The 20,468-nt window shown below is 47.1% G+C and overlaps 2 protein-coding genes across 2 annotated transcripts; one reads left to right on the forward strand and one right to left on the reverse strand.

The window, feature by feature from the left end:
- Positions 1 to 10,731: 10,731 nt before the first annotated feature.
- On the forward strand, positions 10,732 to 12,896 carry LOC123190275 (putative FBD-associated F-box protein At5g50270). The gene is made up of 3 exons (XM_044602886.1): positions 10,732 to 11,827; positions 11,953 to 12,126; positions 12,621 to 12,896. The coding sequence occupies exons 1-3, from the start codon at positions 10,901 to 10,903 to the stop codon at positions 12,894 to 12,896; spliced, it is 1,377 nt and encodes a 458-aa protein (XP_044458821.1). The 5' UTR covers positions 10,732 to 10,900.
- On the reverse strand, positions 12,794 to 20,383 carry LOC123190277 (uncharacterized). The gene is made up of 10 exons (XM_044602888.1): positions 19,763 to 20,383; positions 17,174 to 17,684; positions 17,085 to 17,141; positions 15,758 to 15,825; positions 15,257 to 15,415; positions 14,865 to 15,113; positions 14,347 to 14,481; positions 13,901 to 14,083; positions 13,574 to 13,735; positions 12,794 to 13,438 (listed from the first exon to the last, which is right to left on the reverse strand). Exons 1-10 carry the CDS (start codon positions 20,240 to 20,242, stop codon positions 13,034 to 13,036), a joined length of 2,409 nt encoding a protein of 802 aa, XP_044458823.1. The 5' UTR covers positions 20,243 to 20,383; the 3' UTR covers positions 12,794 to 13,033.
- Positions 20,384 to 20,468: the final 85 nt, after the last annotated feature.

A 20,468-nucleotide genomic window follows, 5' to 3' on the forward strand; every position in this document is an offset into this window, starting at 1 on the left:
CGTCGGCCGACGCTTAGTGTGGCCCAAAAAAAAGACCATAAATAATATTTCCAACAACCTTCAGCGGCGGCCAACAAAGTCTATATACTACAAAAAGAAAAAGACCATGACTAAAAAGGATTACATCATGTGATTTACATGACTTAATCACATAATCTATTATTATCCCTAATCAACCTCTGCGCACATCCATCTAAAAACATACTCCGGGGTGCGAGCATGGAGGAGGCTGGGAGCGACGATCGCATCAGCGGCCTCTCCGACGACCTCCTGCGCGACATCCTCCTCCGCCTCCGCTCGCTCCCCGCCGCCGCGCGGACCACCATCCTCTCCCTCCGCTGGCGACACGTCTGGACCAGCATCCCCGAGCTCGTCATCGACGAGCTCCACGTGTCGGGCCGGCCGCCGAGCTCCTTCCTGCGCGCCGTGGAAGGCGCCCTCGCCGCCTACTCCGCCTCCAACGTCGACGTCGCCGCCCTCACCACTGCCGTGCCCGACGTCAGGATCTGCCGAATCGAAGCCCGCCGCGTCTCCTCATGGCTGCGCATCGCCTCGGAGCGCGTCGCCGGCACGTTGTCCCTCGCCCTGCCCCGCTCCGAGCCCATCACCCACGGACAGGAGATCGAGCTGCCCCCTTGCGGGAGGGCGATGGAGATTGCGCTCTCCCTCGCGGGGGCGTTCGTGCTCCGGCTCCGGCCGGCGGCATCGTTCGCGGCGCTCACCATCCTGACGATACAGTCGGCGGCCATGGACGGGCGGGAGCTCGGGGCGTTCGTGTCGTCCATGTGCCCGCGCCTGACGGACCTCACCCTGCGCGTCAGCCTCGTGGCCTGCTCCGACGTCTCATTGGCTATTAAATAACAAGATTTCAACATCATTTCCTAGGATTTCTTCCATAAAACATTTATTTGTTCCAAAATATGGTACCTGAGGAATATTGACAAAAGGTAGTGCGCAAACGGGGTAAAATCCACAAAGCCTACCGTGTAGGCACAAAATAACTATCAAAATCATCACATAATTTGGACTCATAGCAATGCGGCTAGGGGGTAGGGTGTGCCACCAGGCCACATGGAGGCTGGGTGGGTCCCCTCTGGCCCATCTTCATTACAATATTCCTCTCACATTCCGATATTATTCCTCAAAATCCCCGCTGCATTTGGAGCTCCGTTGTTTTACTTATATTGTATTATCGGTTCAAATTTCCAGCCGTCCGGTAATTTCTCTCTCTTTGCATTCTTTGCATTTTAAGAGAGAAAAGACATTCGACTAGCTTCATAATATGAAATATGTCATTGAAATAGGATACATTATAGTAGGAAATATTGATGCAAAATGGACGTATCAGCACCCCAAGCTTAGACTCCGTTTATCCCAAGTGAATACCGAGCTCAGTAAACATGACCACAAGTTTATGGAGAGAAGTATTGATAACAAAGAATACATACATAACAACATCAATTTACTAACACCATTATATATCATAAACAACAACTCTCTCATGAAACTTCTCATGATCAAGTAGCAATCCATTCACATGTTAAGGTTTAAATAACAAACTCTCTTGAAACCTGACAAACTATGTTTTCAGTCATCAAACAATCACAATGCATTCTTATTTTGGCAGAAGAGTCTATGTAAGAGTTTTGGTTTGGCAAACTTCACATACTCAACTATCATTTGGTCTTCTAATGATTGCTGGCACTCAGAAGCATATTTTTAGAGCAATTTTTTTTCACTTGACACAAAGGAAGATCGGGGTTTAATGCTTCCACCTAACTTAATTATCTCAGCGATAATTGTCAACAACAATGAGTCATGATTATATATATTCAATTGAATATATGTGCCTAGATTTTTTTTCCCAACATATAATTTTTGCCAAATGGAGAATATTGAGATTGGAATAATGAGTTGACTCAAAATAAAAAGAAAAGTGTCATAAAAGTAAAAAGATAAACCCTTCGCGGAGGGAACATGGATTTAACATTTCCCCTTGTGATGGTATTCATGTTATATTTTTTATTTTATTTTATTTTATTTTTACCATAACAAGTTCGTGCAGAGCTTATTTCACTTGCAATAAGGCAGTTGAAAATTTGAAGATTTGAAACAATCTCTAGTTGGGAGTTATGAAGATTATTTGTTGTTTCTAATTTCTCGTTGCTGCGGGGCACTCTCGAGTTAGAGATAACTTTAGATGATAACATTGCTCCATAATGTGAGGTTTGAGTTGAAGATAATCAAGTATATCATTTATGTGTTGGAAAGGGTTTCATCATTCCTTTACCTTGCTATCACATTTTCTTCACTGTCCAGATTTGAAATAGCCAATGTTTTCAACAAGTGAATTCCATATTCTTTGTGAAAGGCATAAAAACAAAACACTTGCTTTAAGTAAGCTGAAGTAATGACAATGATTATGTGACTACTTACATGAAAATCCTATTGAATCTACTCACTACTTTAAAAATTAGATCTATTATAAAGATTCACCCGATGTACAAACACCTCAAACATAATAAAAATTACATCGAGGTCCATAGACAACCGAACGATCATTATTGCCGCCAGAACGAGCCACCGACACGCCGCCGTCGCCGCTTTCATGCCGAAGCCGACCTGACCTTGTTGATAATAGTCAAAAAATCTTCGTGCACGTGCCCATAAGGACCAGCGCCCCATAGCCGCAGTCGTCGCCATTGAATCTACTCAGTACTTAGAACTTGCTATCATGCAAACACAAGATTTGTTTGTCCTGAAGCCGTTTTCACTGGCATATGATTCTCCGCCAATATTTGCTTTATGAATACAGATCTAAGTGCCCTTTTTCCTAAAAAGTATGATCATCCACCCTATCCCTTTGTTCAGTTATACTAAAATTGAAGAGGGGGGATCATGGGAAGATAGGAGTTCCATAAGGGAGGTTGGTCTTGCTTTGTGAATGCAGATCGATAAAATCATCTGCCCTATCCCTTTGTTCAATCATACTAAAATTAAAATGGGAAGATAAATCATGGGAAGAGAGGAGTTCCACAGGAGAGGTTGGTCCATGGGAGAGAGAAGACAAGCACGATTGGTACCTCACCAAATTTTGCGCTCTTGTGATAGAGATAAAGAGCGATGAGGTTGATCTCCAAAAGTTGCTTACAAGTTTCTAAATCAGTGTTTTATGTCTCGATAAGCTAATCATGCTCGGATATTGTGTAATACAATAGGTCATATAAGCTTCTTGCCATTGCTCCATACATCTTCGTTCGTTAAACAATTTTCCATGGACTACTTTTTATTAACACAGTACATACACAAGCGCTCATACATATGCGCATACAGTCACCCTTATGAACGCACACACGCACATCCTACCCCTATGACCATATTCGAGAGATTGAGGCGGCATATCATCTTGAGATTTACGAAGTCATCGTAGACGCCTCGTCGTCGTCGGGAATGTCTCCTCCCACAAAAAGCGTGTCGCCGGAAATTCAGGAATAAATCCAGGAATAATGCGAGCACCAGGAGTTGAATCCTGATGAGCTAGAGATAGCACTGTCCCTCTAACCATCTAATCATAGGTTGGTTCTCCTTCGTGGGCTACTTAGTGTCTAAACTTTAACAAAATAAATATATCCATCTTTGCACTCTTTATTTAAGAAAATCTTTCGTAAATGTTAACGCACACACGTGTGGCACGAAGCAACATTCCCGACGTCAGTATCATTCATTTTGCACATCAAAACAGATGACATCAGCAGGAATCTTTTTTATTTTGACTTAAAAAAATTTATCTCCTAATTAAAAAATCCAGTTAAAAATCCGTTTTCACTATTAAATCCGTCTTGACGAGATCTTCAAAACTAGATCTCATGTTGATATGTTTTGACGATTTTTTTTGCCAAAAGTAGACATGATGTTTACACTATAGTTGCCATAGTGTTACACTAAAGTTGCCATGTGGCAATTTTAGTTTATAGAGCATGGCAATTTTAGTATTTTGACCATGGCAATTCCACTACTTCGACCATAAAAATTATTTTTTTATGAACCATGACAATTTTAAGTGCATGTATCATGGAGATTTTAGTTTATGGTTCATGACAAGTCTAGTTTCTTAATTCCCTGTTTTATAATATGTCAAAATTACTTTTAAATGTAGAAGAAAATAGTTAAAACATATCATAACAACTTCAGTGTAAACACCATGGCAATTCATGTGCAATAGACATGGAAACTTTTGATAGTCGTCGAAACATATTGATATGAGATCTAGTTTCGAAGATCTCATCGCGATGGATTTAATGGTGAAAACGGATCTTCAATCGGATTTTTCATTAAAGAGATAAAAAAATTTAAAAACTGAAAGTCTAAAAAGATTCTCACATGCATGCATGCGGTGACGTGGTGTAGTCTATGTGTTATAGGGCGTGTGGACGGGTGTCGCTCCCACCACACACCACACGTGCGAGGGTTATCAGCGTCCAAATCTTTTTGTTTTATCTCAAAAATAGATGAGAGTAGTAAGGCGCGACATCAACTATCTAGTGGGAATGAAAAGCACAGAATTCTTTCTACAAAAAACAAAGTGACACACCTCGGATTTGCAGAATAGATCACTTCAAATTCTCCCATCACTTTAAATTAATAGTTTTGCTAAGTCTCGTTCGACTATGACTTCGTTATGACTCAGTAGATATTATCTTCTTTCGATTTTGCATGAAGATACGTGCAAAATTTCTTTTCAATTTTTCTTTTCTTCTTCTTATATAGTATATCACTTGACTGAGACTTGGTTAAGTCTCAATCGACTAAGACCTAGCCACACCCTTAAATTAAATCAGAGATCAAAGCTAGGTACATGTCCATACCGCCTATACGCCTTCCATCCATGGGAAGGCCATGCAACTTCGGATGAGAAATAATCGTCCTCTTGGAAAGTGCAAAGATAGATCATCCTTTCTCAACTATAGAGACTCTTCGCATGAAGCCTTCAATTAAGCCCCTTCAAATACCCTCAACCATTTAATTGTGCTGTTACCAATGCCACCTATTGCAGCCAAGCCTTGAGGCTGTGGAGGATACTTAAAGATCCATCTCGCTCAGGAGATAGAACCTAGAACATCCACAAAACATACTTTTGATCGACCATGTCGAGCGATGGCGGACCAACAGTAGCTGTGAAGATGTTCGTAGAAGAAACGGGTGCTGTTCGCGGAATCTGACAAGGAGTTCGTCGATGTCCTCTTCAGCTTCCTCACGCTGCCTCTCGGCACCATCGTTCGTCTTCTTGGCAAGCAGTCTCACTTAGCGTGCCTTGATGAGCTGTACAAGAGCGTGGAGAGTCTCAACGTAGATCACTTCCAAACTAAGGAGTGCAAGGCCATGCTTCTTAGAGCATCTCCAACAGCCGCGCTAAGCGCCTTGCGCAAAAAATCTGTTTACCACGCGCGATGCGGCTGGTTCTACGCGCCCGCCTGCGCTGGCTCCAGCAGCCGCGCTATAATGCAGCGCGCGCGCCGCTCCAGCAGAGCGCAAAAATACAGCGCGCGCGACTCGCCGGGCATTTTGCATATATGATATTTTGGACAAAAATGAACATGTGAAATTTGACACAAACAAGTTGATGAATAAAAGTTCATGCCCACAAGTTCAAAATCATGCCCACAAGTTCATCCAACCAAATTCAAATGCAAACTAAAGTTCAAGACATGAAAGACACATCAATCTTCATCTTTCTCGTCTTCGTCTTCGTCCTCATCTTTTGAAGACGACTCTTCCGCCTCCGAAGATGAATCTTCCTCCCTCTCCTCATCACGCACCGCATCACGCACCGCATCATGTGAACCTCCGACGGTGTTGGCATGATCTTCAACGGCATCTTCATGGGAATGTGTGTGAGAAGGCACATCGAAAGACATTGCACCCATGGCGGCCGGAGGTGCACCCATGCCTCCCATGAGATAAGCAAAACTCATGCCTCCCATGGCGGCCATAGCGTCGGAGGGTGCTCCAAAGCCACCCATGCCTCCCATGGCGGCCGGAGGTGCACCCATGCCTCCCATGGCGGCCGGAGGTGCACCCATGCCTCCCATGGCTCCGAAGCCACCCATGCCTCCCATGGCGCCGAGGCCACCGCCACCCATGACGCCGAGGCCACCGCCACCCATTGCACGAACCAAGACTCTTTTTTGGATCAAGACTTCTTGTTGGGCAAGATTGACATACTCTTTTTGCGCCGCATTGAGGTTAGTAACTTGTCATCGTTGGTTGAGTAATTGCCCGCTCTTCCTTTCGGCGCCTCGACAATTCCCTCACCCTCCTCATCCACCTCAAACTCATGGTCTTCGAAATGGATGTCATTGGTTTGAGACCAATGCGAATTGTTGGACCCAACACCCATAGTGGACATGTATGCATCATCGTTGAGACTACAAAGTTTTTTGAACAATGCAAATAAGCTATCTATATGTGATGATGATGCATTGAAAAAATAAGAAGAAAAGAAAAGTTGGAAAAAATTTCACCTTGGGGGCATTTCGTCGAACACGTGGTGCGCGTCGGCGGCCGGCTCAACGAGTGAGCTCGCCGGCGTTTCGGTAGCCGTCGCGGCCGTCGAACGCCCTGCAAGCTTCTTTCCCCTCGCCTTCGTGGTGCCGGAGCCGTCCTCCGCCTTGTTTTTCTTCGCGGATGTTTTGCCCTTCTTCGTCCGCGCCGCATTGGGGACCTTCTTCGACGGTGCGGCGGCGGCACGGGACGGCGCCGGCGCGACGCCACCCGGCGCCGTGGTCATCCGCGGCGACAAGAAGAGGCTGCGCGCGAGGCCGACGCTCGGCGGAGCTCCGGCGGTGGCGACGCCAGCGCTTCCCGCGCTAGGGTTTCCGGCGGCGACGGCGGTGGCTGCGGCGGCGGCGGCGGGGGGGTCGCGGCTGTACAGCAGGGTGAGCGGGGCGCCGGTGTGCGCGTCCATGGATGGGTGGCAGGGCGCCGGCGCGCGCGGGGCGTAGGACAAGGAGAGGAGAGAGTGCGGCGCGGGCGCTCGAGTGTGCCGCGCGCTGTAGCTGGCGCCCAAAATACGCCGCGCGGATAAGTGTTTTCAACCGCGCGTCCAACCCGTTATAGCGCGCGCGCCGTTTTTGCGCGCCCGCTGGAGCGACCCGCCGCGTTGCGCGCGCGCTAAAATGGCCTAATTTGCGGCGCGGCGCTAGTTTAGCGCGGCTGTTGAAGATGCTCTTAGTCCTGTCAATGCTGCGGCATTCCACTTGGACCGGCTTAAGGTAAAATTTGACGATACCAATTAAAGTGGATTTTACACTTGCGCAACACACAGGCAGTTTAGCTCTGTACTACCTGGTTGCAAACATCGCTGCTCGTCGTCAAGCTTCTGGAAATGTCCACCGCATCTTCTTGCTGCTGTTCGAGACTATGGGGATGGGGTGTTTGTCAAACATGGTTCGAAGTACATCGTCACTGATGATCTCCAAGTGGCTCCTGCTTCTACAAGACTTGTCTTTTCCCTGCTCGACAGGTTTGGGCTACAAGATCAAGCCAAGCTTGAGGAGAAAATTCTTGAACTGAATGCTAATAAAGTTAGTCTTTCTCTTTAACTCCTTCTCATTTTTATCCCCCACAAAAGAAAAAAAAAACTCCTCATTTTATGTTTCTACGAAATGCAAGAATTCATTGGTATACCGTCATTTTTCTTGCAGATAATTCGTTTGCTTAAGAACGTACTGATCTCCAAGCAACCCTTGACTGCACTATGTTTTGACGTCTGCCTCTCAGTCCCACTGACAAAATATTTGGATCAGTTACCTGAAAATCTGTTTCCCAAAGAAGCCAGTGATGATACTAAGCCCATGCTCAGCGCAGTCGAAATAACGCTCGTCCATACGAAGGACAAGGCATCGGTGTTGTATGCCGAAGTTGGAGGGGATTTTCTTGATCTTCTCTTCGGGTTGCTTTGCGTTCCACTTGGATCCATAATCAAGACATACGGTCAATGGTCACAAAACGGGTCCATCGATGGTCTTTACAGAAATATTGACGAGAGCGCAAGAACATGGATGAAACAAGAATGCCAAACGGTACTTCTATCTCCCAAGTTGGCACCCTTCTTTGGGTGCAGCAGCAATGTACTACAAATAGAAGAGATGAGTCCAAGAAGTCTGACCTTCAGATGCTTCAAGTGTCATGTAGTTGAAGCTGCATACACAGGCGGTTGCAGTTGCTCTTACCCTGATAAGATTACTTTTGTGGAATCGAACCCGAAGTTCAGAGGCATAGGAAGTGACAGCACAGCTAAGGCATATGTCCATGGAGGGCTCGGAAAGTTCCTGGTGACGAGCGACCTACGTGTCCTCGATTTCACCATGACCAACACTCTGCAAGTCATGCGCGCAGCTAAGATTCCCAAGGAGAAGCTTGTGGAGAAAGAGCTCACCCTGGACAAAACCCAGGTAATTAACCCCACAAATGTTAAACATGCCATGCCTGAAATGTAGTTGACCATCACTCATGAAAACTAGCCATTTCATCTTTACTGTTTCAGTTTCTGTACCGTTTTAACAATGACTGAGTGTTGGCCTCCTTGTCGACAGGTTCTGAAGCTCCTAAGGGCTGCGATGATGACTCGCGACGCCCTCACCAGCTTGCTCCTGCCTCCCAAGAAGTAGCGGCATCGCCTGCACAATGGGGTCTCCTGATCTGAAGCCAAAACATGCGATAAGATATTAGTACCAGTCTAGTTTACTATATTGTTCCGTCTATGAACTAATGTTGGAACTGCTTCATGTCTTTGCTTCTGGTGTCATGCCTCGAATGAACAGAATAGCCACTTGTCGCAGTGTGTGGGCGACCTGCTTTGTTCGTTCCCGTTTCAATTGCTTCAATTTTTCTATTAATTCATATTTCCCCCCTTCATCGGATACTTCACAAACATTGCGACGGCTTCATATCAAAGTGCTTTTTAGAACAAAGGCTTAAGATGAGTCCGGCTTTGAATCAACGAAGTTGTCAATCAACTAGGTTACCGTGAAGAAAAAGAAAAGGAAAATGAGGATGCAACCCCAACCGCCAGTATAGATAGTTGAAGAAAAGATAACGGACCACAAACAAAGAAGCAAAACGCTACGATGCAACATCACATTTCCATTCGCATCTACCTCTGAAAGAAGGCACACATGCCCTTTCACCCTCGATCAAAGGGCGCCGCACCATTGGTAAGGAAGAGCGGCTCACCCACGAACAAATGGACTAGCTGACAAATAAACAAAATGCTGCACATAACCACCTCACCAAAAAAACTACCCACGGACGAATGCCACCATCCACATCACAGATCACGTCGAAGATGCTAGCTTTAGGAATGATCACCCAAAGAAGGCATGACCGAAGAATTGAGCAACAAAGCCATCAGGATGGGTCAGAGCCGCCAAGACCACGATCGCTCATCACCAACATTGCATCGTTGTCACTGTAGAGTGTTCCCTATTCCCCTCTAGGTCAGTATAAAGAGCGTTGACCTGTCGAACAACTGGACCACACGAAGAAACACGACGGGTCGAGGAGGAAACCAAACCTCCACAGAGGTGCGTCACCACTGGAAATGAAAAACACATCCACCAAGAGCACACCGAACAAGCAACTGCCCACACACCGCCACATGCCCACACATACCCAGAACGATACCTCCAAGGAGGTGATGACGTTGAGCGTCCTCCCCGCCTAGTTCCAGATTGAGGGTTGCACCTGGGTGCACGGGAGGGAGAAGGGGGATACTACCTTGACATCGCCTTCAAGGTAGGAAATGTGCCCAAACCGTTGTCGGCGTCGTGGCCGCCACCGCCGGCCCAGGTATTTCCCTTATCCATACCTCCCTATTCCCCTAGCTATCCGCTGGATCCGGCCAAGCCCGATGGGTGGAGAGAGCAGCACGCATCGAAGATGTCATCTTCAGATCTAGCACTAGAGGAACGCGGGGTACCCTATGCACCACAACCTACACTCATCGCCGCTCGCATAGCCGGGAGGGTGATAGCCCGGGGTGACCCTGGCACGAGCGCTTCACCCCCCAGCACCAGCGCACACCACCCGCCGTTTGGTGGACATCGTCATGTCTGCCTGAGGCGCTGCCTCGGAGTCCATACCCCTTGCCCCAAACAACGGAGTGGCCGAGAACCTTGCTGCCACCTTCACCGGTGGCCAACAATGTCTACTACAGAAGATGTCAAAAAAAAATCTACTACAGAAGAAAAAAAAAGGAAACTCTTTCCTTCACTCGACGGATCGCACGCGAGCCATCTGCCGCCGCCTCCACGTGACACGTATACACGTATCCTTTGCGTCTCTCTTTCTACAACGTCATGTGTGTTGCAAAACTCTTTTCCGCAACAGCACCTATGTTGCGAAAAAATGAAGACGAAAAAACGAAGAAATGAGGACAACAAAAGTAAAAATATTTTTGCAACATTGTCTTTGTTGCAATTTGGTTTCCGCAACAACACCCATGTTGCAAAAATAGTGATGACAAAAATCTGCAACATCTACTATGTCGGAAAAGATTTCTGCAACATAACCTTTGTTGTAAAGTATTTCTGTAATGTTGTCCTTGTTGCAATAACGAAAATAGTATTGGATGCTGGATAGCTGTACAAATGACAGTTGCCGAGGCAGCGAATATTTTTAAAAGATCGGTCGGCCCACGCATAGTGTGGCCCCAAAAAAGACCATGACTAATATTTCCAACAACCTTGCGGCCAACAAAGTCTATATACTACAGAAAGAAAAAGACCATGACTAAAAAGGATTACATTATGTGATTTACATGACTTAATCACATAATCTATTATTATCCCTAATCAACTTCTGCGCACATCCATCTAAAAACATACTCCGGGGTGCGAGCATGGAGGAGGCTGGGAGCGACGATCGCATCAGCGGCCTCTCCGACGACCTCCTCCGCGACATCCTCCTCCGCCTCCGCTCGCTCCCCGCCGCCGCGCGGACCACCATCCTCTCCCGCCGCTGGCGCCACGTCTGGACCAGCATCCCCGAGCTCGTCATCGACGAGCTCCACGTGCCGGGCCGGCCGCCGAGCTCCTTCCTGCGCGCCGTGGAAGGCGCCCTCGCCGCCTACTCCGCCTCCAACGTCGACGTCGCCGCCCTCACCATCGCCGTGCCCGACGTCAGGCTCTGCCGAATCGAAGCCCGCCGCGTCTCCTCGTGGCTGCGCGTCGCCTCGGAGCGCGTCGCCGGCACGCTGTCCCTCGCCCTGCCCCGCTCCGAGCCCATCGTCCACGGCCACGGACAGGAGGTCGAGCTGCCCCCGTGCAGGAGGGCGACGGAGATCACGCTCTCCCTCGCGGGGGCGTTCGTGCTCCGGCTCCGGCCGGCGGCCTCGTTCGCGGCGCTCACCGTGCTGACGATACAGTCGGCCGCCATGGACGGCCGGGAGCTCGGGGCGTTCGTGTCGTCCATGTGCCCGCGCCTGACGGACCTCACCCTGCGCGTCAGCCTCGTGGCCTGCTCCGACGTCTCCATCCGCTCCGCCTCTCTCAGGCGCCTAGAGTTCGGGGCCGGGTGCGCCCAGCGGCTCGGGGTCGCCGCCCCCATGCTCGAAGTGCTGGTCGCGTCGTTCCTCCACCACGCCCACATCTCGGCCCCGAGGCTCGCCGAGGCCAAGGTCCAGCGCCTGCACCGGCACCACTTCGCCGACGACGTGCCTCGTCGTCTCCGGCGGCTGGACATCACGCAGCTGTACCTAAACGCGGCGGCGCCCCCGAGGGCCCGGCGGTTCGATGCGGTCGACGAGCTGAGACTGTCTGCCCTCATTGTACGTCCAATTAACTGGCTTCTCTCCGTGTGAATCCATGGATTGTTTGCTCGAGCGATCCGTGTTACTAATTGGTCCTTTGATTTTGATGATTCGTTTTTGTGCTTGCGATTATTGTTTTTCAGGGAATGGAGGGATACACCAGCTTCTTGGATGATGTAAACAACCTTCCCGTGTGTCAGACCGTATTATCGGTATCGCTAACAGGGGATCACCACGGCTTTGTTCCAACCATGCTGCATCTCCTCAGGAGAAGCAACGCTATAAAGAAGCTTGTGCTGGAGACATACACTCAGACGGTACGTAATTTCTAGGGTTCATTTTGTCAGTTCATTCAGAGACTGTAGCTCAAATATTCACGATTTTGAAATGAAGGAAACATGTTTAGGAGTAGTACTTTATGATTTGGAAGCCCATTGAAAAATCATCGGAAATGTTATCTGGCTGCTGAAGTCCGCGGGGAGGGTGGCATTTCGAACGTTTTTGCTGACAGCTTTAGTTGTGTCAGTCCTTTCAGAAAATGTCATTTTGCTCTAAAGAAACTGCCACCTCACACACATCGTGCCATGTCGCTTTGAAGAAACTGTCATCCCACACATGTCGTCCTCCCAGAAAATGTAATGCCGCTCTGAAGAAACTGGCATATCTAAAAATGCCATCAAACGGGGGTCCAAAATCATATAGTAGCATAATTAATGCACTATGCACTCTAGCTCTTTGCCTAATGTAGTCACTGTATTTTGTTTAAAAATTGCTACTCTAGAATAATATTGCATCTACATGATTTTTTCAGAAAGACCCATGCTCGACGGCTTGTCCATGCCGCTTGCCGGAGAGTTACAGGGCCAACAATATGACCCTCGATTCACTTGAAGAGATAGAGATCAATACGTTCATGGGAGAAGATGACCAGGTGGAATTCTTAGAGATGCTAGTATCCAGATGCAGTGCAACAAGACCTATAAATGTGGTGCTCAACAAGTCGTACCTTGTTCCTTTACGAACCGAGAAAGTTTCCGAGATGATCCGCAGCATTTCTCGTCCAAATCTCAGAGTCGGATTACATTAAATCTCCAACGGGAGGTTTTTAGAAGTGGTACTGCTGTAAGAAGTGGATCCTATGCATGGTCTGAACTATTGGTTTGTTAGTGGTCGTCTCGCAAAAATACTTATGACTGATGAACTTCGTGGCGATAGGTGTGTGCTCTAAAATCTCGATTTCAAGTCTAGCACGGTTGATATCCTTTGCAGCACGTTTCCAAGCAGACCGCCGCGTGGTCTCTGCACTCTCGACATCAACCACTGGTAGTCACCCACCGCTTTGTCTGATAGAGGTTCTAAGAACTCACATTTTTCCAGGATTTCAGGGGGAGGTACTCCCCTGACAAGGTTACTCTCCAGCTTTGGCTTCTTCTTGTTTCGATCTTGCAGAACCTCTGGAGCTGGGTTTTCGAGGAACAGCGGCGATGCTCCTGCGGTGATTTCCTGGCGAAAGGGCAAGCTTCTGGCACTCTGCAGACAGAAGTCGAACCACTGGTGGATGAGTGGAGATGGGCCTCTAGTTCTGCCCCCGATTTTATCAGTCTGAAACCTTGTAGCACAAGGTATCGCCTGTAGTGCATAAAACCAATGCAACCAATAAGACAGTAGGCTCGCTGTTGGAATGAAGAAACAACAACAGCGACATAACTCATCCGATTGACAGTCACAATGTAATGAAATTAAGCGTGGGCAAATCAAACATACCCATAAATCAGCCCAGAGGCTACTGCCTGACTTGGGAACAACAACAGCAACATTGGACATTCGCTTTGCAGCAGGGATGACATCGCTGCTCCAACCCACTGTGACCCAAACATCCCCAACTCCAAACGATTTCAGATAGTTCATGCTGTCAAATAGCTGGACCTACAGAAGGATACCAAAATTAAACACTAATTGCTATTCGTTATATTAAAGGCTCATTTTGTCTTTTCCACAAAATTATTTTGGGTCCTCACTTCTCTTGCCAGATCGAACAAAGTAGATGGAAAGTAAGAAACATACAGAGAAGATGTGTTAGTTGGTACAAACCTGTTTTTGTAGCTGTGTAAAGCTGCTTAGGACTGCTTCCCTACCACCATCAACTTCTGTTTCCATGTCAATCGTGTTATATGATGATCCCAACTGCTTAAGGACTGCACCAATTACTTCTCTAGGAGAATCAATCATTGAAATCTTCCCGGCTAGTTCAGGCCTCCACAAATCCTCCCAATCCTACAGATAATACATCTATATGAGTAGTTGCAACGTTGATGTCTGTGTGCACAATGTCATCATCTATATATGTCTTTACTCACAAAGATGTTATAAATAGCAAAATAGTCAACCTCGACCAGTACTAGCAAAATGTTTGTTTCAGTACTATGCTACATCTTTTATTTAACTCCAAGGTAAGCTTTTAAGGATAAGTTAATCACTGTATAGTTGACATTGTATCTTAAACCCAATGCTGCATGTTCTCTGAAGATTTTGCTTACCTGTATTGGCTTCAAGTTATGCTGCTTAAACTTGCTTTTCTTGTACGCAATGACCACAGTGCCCCATCTATATGGAACACCCCATACTGAGCCATTAGAATCTGCCTCTCCATTCTGGTTCCTGCACAAATGAACCTGATAGACTATAATGAAAATGGAAACTACACCTCGGGACATCTTCACTAGAATTAACTAATTCATTTCCGGGAGTACATTTAAGTTATGCTTCACAAATATGATATTTTCTGAAAGAAAATGAGTTTGACTGAAGCAAATAATGAGCATGGGAGATGTTATTCTAGTTATGGAGATTGTGCTAGAAACCTAGATGTCATTGCGATTCACATGATAGAATATCTTTCTTATAAGTTTTTGCATCTACACAAATTAAACAACACTTCTTCAGCCATCCGCATTCGTTATCAAAGGATACAAGGCAACACAACATTAACAGCAGGGACCAGTGCAACTATCAGAATTGGTAAGAGAGGAAGAATGCTTCAACTGTCAATTCTCACCTTCCATCTGTCACTCAGGCTCCGATACCAGTCCTGCTCTTCAGCATTGCTGATAGGTTCTACCAGTCCCTTACGAATGGCGTAGCCGAGCCAAGAGTCCCCTATAGAAACGACATCAGCCGCCATCGCGGATTTGGGCTGAACCTGACCTTTGTCCACACATTTTGACAACTCAGAGAAAAGCGCGTCAATACTAGGGCGGAACTCAGGGCTGAATTTGAGTCTCTTCCCCTGTGCTTCGACGAAATCCTACAAACAACAAATCAAAATTATCTTACAATCTGAAAAAACTCATCGTTCCATCCTATCTTTCATATCTCGTGGTCCAACTTATAATCGCCCAGTAGTCAAAGCAAATGGTGTAAAGTGCAGGGGAGGGAGAAGGAGCGGACCTTGATCCACGCGGGAGGGAAGGAGCCGCGGAGCGCGACGACGCGCAGGGGCACGGAGAGCGCGTAGGCCTTGGACTTCCACTGCTGCAGCGCGGCCTCCCACTCCTCGTCGCCCTGCTCCTGCTCGTTCGCCTCCACGGCGGCGGGTGGAGGGGGCGGCTGGGCGCACGCGCGTGCCGCCGGGGCGGGGAAGAGGATGAGGAGGGAGCAGGCGGCCAGGTGGAGCGCCAGCGCCAGCGCCGCCATCGCGGAGGCGCCCCGCGCCCACTCCCATCCTCCGCGGGCGGGCGTGGCCGATTGGCCGTTGGGCGGCCGGGAGGAGAAGGCGAGCTGCCTCGCCTTCGGGTTGCGGTGGTGGAGGGAGAGGCGGAGGCGGGGCTCCGGGAAGCGGTGGGTAGGGAGGGGGGCTGGGGGTGGGAGGCGAGGGTGGGGGAGGAGGAGATGCAGCGGCTTCCCCTCCATCGCCGGTCAGGCTGCCGCCTATTGGCCTCCGCCTCCGACCTCCGACCTCCGCGGCTTATCCAGTGCCCTACTGGAACGTGTCAAGGGAAAAGACCAGCACTGCAACCCTGACAGGAACCAAACTTGTGTCCACAACCCGTTTGGAACCCAGCCAAACTTCTGGGTCAGCACACACGATTTTGTGCACGAATGCTTTTGAATATTTTTAACAGAAAATGAGCAAAAAAATTTGGAGAAATTAGGGGGAAGAGAGAGAAAGAGAGTAGGAGTATTACACTTCTCAAAAAGGAAGGAAATAATGGCTCCTTTGCTTCCAAGGAATTTTATCAGATTATTTGGGGATTTTGAACCTTAGATAGAAAAAAAATGAACATAGGCCGTCTGATTGACAGGATTTGAATCCTCAAGAATTTTCTCTAAGAAAGAAATTCCTTCGCACTCGATTTTCTTGCTACAATTCATTTGTTTTCGAATGTATTAGGTTTTCTAATCGTAATGGATTCGAACGGACGTGCCACTTGATTCATTTGCTTTCTTTCAGAGCATTGTGATGATCTTTAAGTCAAAGAGGATCTAGGTCCCCCGCAAAAAAAAAAAGAGGATCTAGGTAAATACGGAAATCGAAATCAAAGGAACATATTATATGGGAATTTGACAACCACGATGCGATTGAACGGCTCTCATTGGAAAGTTTCTTAAAAGATTACATTCCTACAAAATTCTACATCAAGAGGAGGCCCTAACTGAACCATCCTTCATTTGAAATTCATGTTTAAATCTGAAGAAAAGAATGAAAAGAAAGTAATGTGTTTCAACAGTCACATCTAGCTCACAAAAAAGCTGGGATAAGTCTGCTGAAAGGGAGTGCCCAGACCAATGAATTTAACTTTTTAAATGCCACTTTTTTCGCCACAATCTTGACAGTGCCCTGGTTTTGGGCATTAGTTCTATCAGGCAAGGTCTCTTGTGGGCTCAAAGCAAACAAATTCCAATCGGTTTACATGGCACATGCATCACAAATTCACCATTGTAGCAGAACATAAATCCAGTCTACATTACAAGTTCACAACATATGGAACAATGCCGTGAAAATGCTAGAGCACATGATATTCGCGCAAGACGACTGATGCCTGAAAGCCTAATGTCTCCGGAAATCACATAGATCAGTAGATCACCTATCTGGCATCTGATACTTACATCTCTAATAAATTAGTATATAAATATAACCCCGGTAAAGAATTGGAAATGAGCACTATAAAGTTAATAAGCTACATCAAACATCTTCTTCTGGACAACAGCATGTTGCAATAGCTAAAAAGAATCGATGAAACATGGTAAGAAAAATGAGGTCTAGTACATTATCTACCCATTGACAAAGAAGCTTCGTCTTCTATAGATCTTCTTGTAAGAGTTTGTTCAGCAGGGTGGTCATGAGCGAATCCCTCTTCTGAGCCCTTGCTTCTTCCCTCATCCTTCGCTGTTCCTCTCGCTCTATCCATGACTGCTCCAGCATCAGCCTCTCCTGCTCAAGCTTCTGCATCGACTGCCTCCATTCTTGTTCGAAAATGAGCCGCTCCTGGGCGCGCCGCTCCATCGTCTCATGCCACAGCATATCGACATGCTGTTGCTGCACTAGGAATTCCTGCAACAGATCATGGATGCTTGAACTGCCGGCCCTTGAGTTTTCCGCCATTCGTTGCGATGGTTGCCCCTTATCACCAGCCTTCCGCTTTTTGCTTATCACGGGTTTCTCATCATCGCTGACTTCAACGCCATATTCGTTCTCATCAGACTCCCCAGATGACTGGTCACCGCTAGGTCGCTTTAATTTCTTTTTAACTGAAGTTCCCGATTCAGACTGAAGGAGTTGACGTTGCATATTTTTAGCACGTTCAGTGAAGACTGCATGTAATTCTTCAAAGAAGGGACATTGTCTGCCGGTTTCTGGATCAGATGTTTCTTTCCCCTGATGAAAAAAAAAAGAGTTATCGCCCCATAAACTAAACAATGAAGGTACTATAAATCTTAGTTGCAATCACACAGCAAACTTATAATAGCAAAGGTGTCCAAACAAGAGGGGTGCAGTGGAATGTCGTCACGACAAGATAATACCGAAAGAAATTAGGTGACACATTGTAGGAACATCCTAATGGAACATTTTTACCTGAAAGCTTGAAATTGGTTCCAACACCCAACAAACCCCAAATCAGTGTCATTCTAAATCAAACATGCAAATTTCAAACCTCCTCTGAAGAAAATGTAGTACATGTCTATCCCCTGAAATTTCAACATTTTCCCTAGTTCTTTCTCAATAAACCTAATTAAACCATCCGAAATGCCATCCATTTTTCCTCCGGAGTGTTCAACTTCATACTCCTTTTGCCTGAGATGCCCCTACTTTTTGTTATCCTAATTTTATTGCTTATTTTGAACAGCACTAGTTTACTGCTATAAAGTTTTAAAGCGGATAGAAATTGTCACATTTTAAAGGGGCTCAAAATGTCAAAATTTCTATGCTCCACTTTAAAACTTTATAGCAGTAAACTAGGCGGATATTGTCTTTGGAGGCCGAGCTCCATGGAGCTCGGTTTTGAAAAATTTGAATTTTGTTGAATTTCATATTTTCTACATTTCAAAAAAATCTGAAAAAAAACACACATATATATGAAGGCCTAACACACACGTGTGTAAATTTTCAGGGCAAAATAAGTTGAAATGAGGGCTGTGCAAAAAAGACAAATCTGAGGCTTTTTAACACATGACACTATTCATCCTCCCGGACCAGGAATTTGTCTTTTTTGTATAGGTCACATTTCAACGTTTTTCATTCTGAAATTTTACACACATAGGCATAACATACTTGTTTACTTGCACAATTTTTTTCAGATTTTTTTGAAACCGAAAAGTTTGAATTTTGATTTGTTTTCAAAAAAAGGCCTCCATGGCTCCCGGGAGCCAAACGTCCGTTCTCTAAACTAGGCCTGTTCAAAATAAGCAATAAAATTAGTTTAACAGACAGATGCCACACACAGAAATAGTACTCCATCTTTTTCTGAAAAAACTTGCAACCTCCATTCTGGATAGTTTGTCACTGAAGTTTCCCTTAAAGCAAAGAAGATTCCACCCTGGCTTTTCCTTTACACTTACCAATCTGACAATATTCACCTGAGCTGACATGTTACCCCCTTTTTATCAGGAGCAATTATTCATTATTATTTCTGATTCCTTGGGTTACCCTAGCCCCATACGGAATTGGATTAGCTTTACCCCAAAATACAACAATGAACAAAGTGAAATGCTAAAAAGGAAAACTGAATACCACACTTTTTCGCATACCAATTAGGCACAACTATACTCAGAAAAGCCCTCACTCCCAGTCCTAGGGCATATATATAAGAAGAAGACGGAAAAACAAAATGCCTTGTAATTTAGCATTACAGCCAACTGCATTAGGCCGACATGGATTTTAAACTCCGGGTATCCATCAGCTATCTGGGAAATTGAAGGTGTTTTTTTTTCTTTTCGAAAAGGGGATTACCCCGGCAGGAAATTAAAGGTGTGCAATTCAACACATCACCTGTCCAACAATGCTAGACATTCATTAGTCATTTCAGGTTGCCTAGGGCCAAAAAGTATTCAGCTTCCATTCCATAATTAGAAGGGAAAAAAAGAATTCAACTTCCATTCCAAAATTAGAAGGGATAAACAACTAATTCAACAGGAGCAGAGATTCCTCCCTTTGATTGAGATGTTAGTCATTTATAAGCAGCAAAGGGAACTTCTTCTACCAATCCCAAAGCCAAAAGGAGCTCTTGAAATAGAAAGAGACTATTTGGGGACCCAAAGCACCCACAAAATGTGTCGCAGGTTGCCAAGTAAGAACATTACATGAGAAATCGTTGCTCGGAGGATTGAGAACACAAAGGCTGGCCTAGCAGCATGAAGAATTGGAGACACCAGACAATTACTCCTATATCATTACGCCATTAGAGAGGCGGAGGAGTGCTAGGGAGCTGCGGCAGGAAGGGCGTACACTATACGTACCTTGTATCTGTTGACGAGGTTCTTCCACTTGCACTTGCACTGATCGGCGGTGCGGCGGTACCCGCGCGCCCGGAGCGCGTCCGCCACCGCCTCCCAGAGCGTCTTGGCGCTGCGCCCCGCGGCGGCCTCCCGCTCCAGGTCCCCGCGCGCCGCGATGAGCTCCCGCGTCTCCTGCACGCCCCACTGCGGCACCCGCTCGTCCCTGAACCCTCCTCCCCCTCCCCCCGCCTCCATCATCCCTCCCGCCGCCCTCTCCCGCCGCGGCCTAGCAACGACGACGGCACGCGCGGGCTGACGCGGCGGTCGGCGCTCGCTTTCTGGCCTGGCTTGGATTTGGGTGGCGTGCGCTGCCACGCGACCTTCCTCTGGCGTCCGGCCCGTGGCCTGGCCCCGCTTTTCGCTTCGTTTTCTTCTCGCCCTCGCCGGTGGATGCCGCTGCAGTTGCAGCCGCTGCCTGACGTTTCTTACTTTTCCGCCCATTCACACGCCGCTCTCTGCGCTGAGACGACGGGCGCGGGGCCCCTTCCGTTCACACTAGCTGTCGCCCGCCCACCCGCGCCCCGTCTCCGCGGTTTTAATCATCGTTTTACTGGAGTAAACTTTTTTATTAGGCTGGCCTTGACTGGACTGGACCTGGCCCGGGCCCGCCGCCGCCCGCCCCACCCACTCACTGACCCACTGGCCTCCCATCCCCAAGAACAAACCA

This window comes from Triticum aestivum, chromosome 2A, assembly GCF_018294505.1.
Source record: "Triticum aestivum cultivar Chinese Spring chromosome 2A, IWGSC CS RefSeq v2.1, whole genome shotgun sequence".
Classification (NCBI taxonomy): domain Eukaryota; kingdom Viridiplantae; phylum Streptophyta; class Magnoliopsida; order Poales; family Poaceae; genus Triticum; species Triticum aestivum.